Source organism: Passer domesticus, unplaced genomic scaffold (assembly GCF_036417665.1).
Source record: "Passer domesticus isolate bPasDom1 unplaced genomic scaffold, bPasDom1.hap1 HAP1_SCAFFOLD_84, whole genome shotgun sequence".
In the NCBI taxonomy this organism is placed as follows: domain Eukaryota; kingdom Metazoa; phylum Chordata; class Aves; order Passeriformes; family Passeridae; genus Passer; species Passer domesticus.
Genome location: NW_026990181.1, coordinates 121,377 through 127,376, shown reverse-complemented (window position 1 = coordinate 127,376; position 6,000 = coordinate 121,377). Strand labels below are relative to the sequence as shown.

General features: G+C 58.3%; 1 protein-coding gene across 1 annotated transcript; it reads left to right on the top strand.

The window, feature by feature from the left end:
• Positions 1 to 410: 410 nt before the first annotated feature.
• Positions 411 to 5,309, top strand: LOC135293168 (serine/threonine-protein kinase pim-1-like). Its single transcript, XM_064407161.1, has 10 exons — positions 411 to 643; positions 742 to 865; positions 988 to 1,038; positions 1,243 to 1,609; positions 2,257 to 2,433; positions 2,681 to 2,830; positions 3,049 to 3,165; positions 3,776 to 3,909; positions 4,517 to 4,630; positions 5,054 to 5,309. Exons 1-6 carry the CDS (start codon positions 411 to 413, stop codon positions 2,785 to 2,787), a joined length of 1,059 nt encoding a protein of 352 aa, XP_064263231.1. The 3' UTR covers positions 2,788 to 2,830; positions 3,049 to 3,165; positions 3,776 to 3,909; positions 4,517 to 4,630; positions 5,054 to 5,309.
• Positions 5,310 to 6,000: the final 691 nt, after the last annotated feature.

Sequence of the window (6,000 nt, the reverse complement as noted above, 5' to 3'; positions counted from 1 at the left end):
CTCCTTTCCCTTCTTTGACCTTAATAGGCTGATTCATTCATTTTAAAATAATGCAGGGAAAATATTAATGAAAGTCATCTATTCAGAAGAGTGAGATCTTTGATTTACAAGAGACTTCTGAATCACTCCATATTCCTTGTATATCTTGTTTTAAATTGTCATGTTTCTTTTTCTGTAGCTTTGAAGCATCTCAGACATTTTCATCATCAGCTGGAGATCACTTTGCTTAGCACAGTTTTTTATTCATACATTTTTTCCCTCAGAATCTTAGGCAGTAGGTAGAGAAGGAGGCAGAGAACTTTGGTTCAGTGGCAGAAAATGCCTTGGCTTACTCTCTTGTGATATTCTCTCTGATTTTGCCCCTCACTTCCCACCAGTGCCAGAGTGTTCAAGGAGAGCTGCCACAGCCCATGGCTGAAGGGAAATGTCTCACCTCCTCCCGAAAGGAAGGAAGGGCGCCCAAGGGCGCTGGGGCGGCATCGCCGGCTTTTGGCTCCGCCTGGCCCGGCCCCGGCCCCGGCCCCGGCTCCTCCCGGGGCCCGCGGAGGACACAGGCGGTGCGGCCGCTCCCGCCGCCTCCGCTGAGGCTTCCCCGGCCCGAGCTCCGCCGCTCGGCAGCGCGGCCCCCGGCCCCGAGCCTCCCGTGTCGCGTTCCAAAGAGCGAACGCCGGGGGATGGCCGGGCCGGGGCGGGTGAGGGGCGCTCGGGGGCCGTTGCTGGCCCCGGGCCGAGCGCTGACAGCCGCGTCCCGCCCGCAGGGAAGGAGCAGGAGGCCCTGCAGGAGCGGTACCGCCTGGGTTCCCTGCTGGGGCGCGGCGGCTTCGGCAGCGTCTGCTCGGGGACACGGCTCTCGGACGGCGCCCCGGTGAGCGGCGGGGCCGGCGGCGGGCGGAGGAGGAGGGGGCGGAGGAGGAGGAGGAGGAGGAGGAGGATGGGGCTGGGCAGGGCAGGCGGCGAGCTCAGCCCGCTGCTCCGCTTGGCTTGCAGGTGGCCATCAAAAGGGTGCCACGGAACCGCATCCCGCACTGGAGCGAGCTGGTGAGTGAGCAGGGACAGCGGGAGAAGCTGGGCCGTGCCGAGCAGGGATGAGCCGAGCCCCGGCTGGGTGGGAGCCGCCAGGACGTCCCGAGGGCGAGCAGGCGTGGGGCCAGCGCAGGGCGCAGAGCATCCCGGGCTGGCTGAGGGGTTGCCCAGCCCTGGCCCGGCATTGGCGCCACTGACGGCATCGTGCTCCTCCCACAGCCCGACGGCACCAGCGCTCCCCTGGAGGTTGTGCTGCAGGACAAGGTGTCCACTGGCTTCCCCGGTGTCATCCAGCTGCTGGAGTGGCTTGAGCTCCCCAGTGACATTGTGATGGTGCTGGAGCGGCCAGAGCAGTCTCAGGACCTCCTGCATTTCATTCAAGCACGGGGGTTCCTGCACGAGGAGGTGGCGCGGCAGCTGTTCCGCCAGGTGCTGGAGGCCGTGCGGCACTGCACCAGCTGCGGGGTCCTGCACCACGATATCAAACCAGAGAACATCCTGGTTGACCTGGCCACCGGGCAGGCCAAATTGATTGACTTTGGCTGTGGCACCTACCTGCAAGACACAGCCTACACTCACTTTGCAGGTGAGCCTACACAGGGCTGTGCTCCCGCTCCTGGCATCTCATGGCCCAACATGTCACAGCCCAAGCTGGGTGTGGCAGGGGGATTCTCCCTTTTGCTGCCACTCAGGGGACTGAATCTGCAGCTGAGTTGCTTTACAGCAGGGCTGGGTGGGGAGCCATCTTCCAGCCCCGCTGGCAGGCTTTGCCCACCACTCTGCCCAGGACTGGGGCTGGGCTAGGGCAGCCAGCCTGACAAAAACAGCCATTGGTGGGGGTAGCAGAGAGGGAGGCCAGAACCTGTGCCCCAGCCAGTTTGGTGTGCAGGCAAGAGGAAGGTTTTGGACTGTTCCACTGGCCCTGTTTGTCTTGGCTTTATAATATGTTTGGGGCAATGCAGGCAGGGAGAATGAGGGCATGGTTTTTCCCCATCACGCAGTGGGTTTTTCCTTTGCGTGTCATGGTCAGGCCTAGCCAGGGCTTCCACTGCCCTCTTCCAACACCAGTGGCTTCTTTTCCAACCCAGAGTTTGTACACCAGTCCCAGGTGCTGGTGAGAGGACAGTGGTCACCCTGTGTGCCACTGATGCAGCCCCTGCATGCCCAGGGATGCTGGGGCCAGGCTCTGGGAGCAGCAGCATCCCCCTGATGAACTCCATCTGTATTCCACAGGAACACCATCATACAGCCCCCCGGAATGGACCCGCTTTGGCTGGTACCATGGCGAGCCAGCTACCATCCGGTCCCTGGGCATCCTGCTGCACCAGATGGTCTGTGGGAAGATGCCTTTCAGGAGGGGCTGGAACTTCAGCTGGGGCCAGCTCTCGCTGCCACAACGGCTCTCTCCAGGTGGATCCTCTTCTCTGGGCCTGGGTGCAATACCAGTGCTGGGAGACAGCAGCGGGTTCGGGAGCATCCCGCTCTGGCAGCTGCTGAGGAGGTGGCACATGTCCTGCTCTCCCCCAAAACCAAGAATTGATGGGAAAGTTCAGGCCCAGCTCTGAGCACATCCAGCATGGCCTGGGCAGGGAATAGTGGAGCAAAGCAGACAGGAGCCTTCTCCAGCTGACGGGCAGTTTCTGGTTTCTCTCCCCAGAGTGCCAAAATCTGATCGGGTGGTGTTTATCTATGCACTCCTTGGACAGACCCTCATTAGAAGAGGTGTTCTGTCATCCTTGGATGCAGGATATTCATCTGCCCTAGAAGAAGAGAGAGAGCCAGAGGCACACTTTGATCCAGGGCCCTGGTAAGTTACAGCTGCACACATGCCTTGGCAATGAGAAGCAAAGGAACCCAGCCCGTGTCACTGCACCAGGGTCATGGGATGGGAACATGCAGCCCTTGTGCTGGAGCTGAGCTGCTCTGCCCAGCCCTGGTGGCTGTCATCCAAGCAGGTTTTGCTTGTCCTGGTTCCCTGACAGCTGGGGCCCTGGGCAGAGCCCTGACAGCCTGGTCTGATCCTAGGGAAGGAGAAGGAGCTCCCAGAGAAGCTGTACCAGGTGGGGCTGCTGCTGCTGGAGACAGCGAGGATGACATCAAGGATGACAACCTCTTCCTCAACCTGGCCACCAGCAGTTGAAGGTGATGCACTTTGATTGTGGCACCTTCTTCAAAGCCAAACTCCACAGGGAATTTGCAGATGAGTCCACACGTGGGGAAATGCTCCCAGATTTGGGCATTGCCCAGCCTGGCTGGGAAGCAAAGGTTCCCCCTTGGCTGGGGCAGATGCAACTAATTCTTCAGTCAGCTTTTTGGCAGGGCTGGTGGAATGGGCTGGGGTGGGTACAAAATGGGAGTGGGCTCCTGGCCCTGACAACAGCCCCCAGCACCCACCGTGCCCTGGGCTGGGGCTGGGGCTGGGGCAGCCAGCCCGACACAAACAAACCCCTGTGGTGGGAGCAGGGGTGGGACTCCAGAACCTGTGCTGGGGCTGCTTTGCTGTGCAGGCAAGGAAGGCCTTGGGCTGCTCCACTGCCCTTGTTTTGCTTTGGGATCACCGTTATTTTGGGGGGACAATGCAGGGGGAAGGGAGAAAGTGTGGACTTCCCTCACCCATGGGTGTGTTTTTCCCTGGCATGCAGGGGTTGGGCCTTCCTCAAGGCCCTGACAGAGCTAAGAGTTTTGACCTTTCTTCTTCTTTTCCCTTTTTGTCTCTAACCTCTTTTCAATAATTTGTTGTTTGTTTTCCTAGAGGAAGCATTCTGGTTAGTCCAGTCTGGATTGGGAAGTGCTTGGAGCAGCTGTGGCATGGATGGGCCGTGCCCTTGGAGCAGGCTGAGGACATCGTTTGGGACCAGCTTTTCTTCCAGCTGTGGATGGCATGAGGTGGGTGCCTGTCTGCTTGGCAGGGTGGGATCAGAGATTTTGGGAGATGGCAGCGAGCACAGGAGCATCCTGCTATGGGCAGGTGCTGAGGGCTGCATGTGCCATGGCTGGCTGCAGGCTGGGCACATGTCCTGCCCTCCTGCCCTGCTCCCAAAGGCAGCACTGATGGGCAGCTCTGGGCACAGCTCTGGGCACAGCCAGCATGGCCTGGGCACCGTGGGCAGCTGGGACAAGGGGACAGGAGCCTTCAGCTGACGAGCAGTTTCTGCTTTCTCTCCTTGCAGCCAGGCTCTGCAGGTGCTGAGGCTGCTCTGGGCTCTGCCAGGGCTCTGTTGCGCTCAGCCCTGGGCACAGCTGGGCTGGCTCTGCCCTCACGTTGCTCTGACAGCTTTGCATCAGATGAGCCTGTTCTGAGCACAGCACCTGAGCTTTCTGATTTGGCAGGTGAGTGAGACTCTCCTGTAAGCCAAGAGATTGCAGTTGGGGACACACATCCAATTGGCAAGGACCCAAACTCTCCACAGTCCCAGCTGAACGCCTGGATGTCCACAGGATGTTTCATCTGTCCCACTCTTCATTCCTTTTTGACTTTTTCCTCATCCTCTAGAAGTGCCACAAGTGGGCCAAACGTGGCAAGTGGGCCGTGTTCCTGAGGCAGTGCAGTCTGGAGCTGCTGGATGGAGAATTGCCCTGCTGCACTTCCAAACCAGAGCAAAGAGCTGTAAGTGGGACTTTGTGTCTTTAAGAAATCCCTGACAGTTTCAAAGGGAATGTGCAGCTCATTAACAGAGGGAGAAGGAAGGTCATCTTCTAAAGGATTTGGGGTGTGACACAGTTTTTATTCCCAGTCCTCCTTGGAGCTGGAAAGGCACACAGCAAATTTCCTCTTGCTTTGACCACAATTTAAAATAACGATATCGGGAACAAAGCCCAAAATCTTTTAAAAGGCTGCTGAGGTCAGTAAGATGGATCCATGCCATCAGCACATTCACAAAGCAAATAACTGAGATCTCTTTTTAAATAGATCCTTTACGTCTTAATGCAAAGTTACAGAAGTTTTTTCACTAACACTTGGATTTTATTTTTATCTTTTAGAATTTTACCAATCTTTTTTTTTTCTTTCTCTTTTTTTTCTTTTAAATAGAAAACATGTCCTGTAAAAGAAGTGTCCTTTTCTCCTGGTTCCCATGTGGAGCACCTCCGTTCCTGCTGGCTGAGCTGCTCAGGCAGAGCCCAGCAGCTCCTGGCCCTGCAGGGCTGAGGCTTTTCCCCGTTGCTGGGCACAGACTGATGGAGCAGCACTGCTGAACATTGGGGCACACCCAGAGGGACCAGGAGCAGCTGCCTTTGGCCACCTGAGGCTCCAAGGCCCAAACTCTGAGCAGCCAGGGCTGGAAGAGACTCGCAGGTTCCCTGGTGGCTGTGCTGCCCCACTTGTGTCCAGCCCAGCTTTGCCTGGGGCAGAGGGAGAACAAGGGGCAGCTCCCTCCCAGCCCAGCCCAGGGACCCCTCCAGCCCCAGGGCTTGGGGCACTGTCAGCACCTGCTGCTCCAGCCACCGCTCCTGCTGGCCCTGACAGCAACACCCAAACTGGGGCTGATCCCGAGGGAGCAGCAGCAGGGCCTGGATCTGATCCCTGACTCTGGGGCCGGGCTGGAAAATGGCCCCACAGCAGCAGCAGCAGCAGCACATGGAGCTGACTTTCATCACAGCCCCTGCCCCTCTTCCCTGGCGTGTGCAGCGGTGTCACAGCAGCCTGAGGCACCTGGGAGCCCCCAGTGCCAGCAGGGACTTGAGATGGCAGCCCTGGGCTCCTGGAGGTCATGCAAGGAACGGAGCTGGAGACTCCCTGTCCATGGGGAGCTTCCAGATGGAAAAGGCTGCTGTGTCCAGGCAGCTCCAAGGCCACAGCAAGGAGGGTCTCAACCACTGGATCAGTGCCAGTCCTACAGTCCTGGGCAGCAGCCACTGAGCCTGGGAGAACAGAGGGCACAGCAAGAGGGACAAAGCCAAGCAAGGTCAGAGACTGGAGAGAGCCAGAGCCGGGAGCAGGAACAGCTGCTCCATTGCACTCTTGGAAAAAGCTCTTGG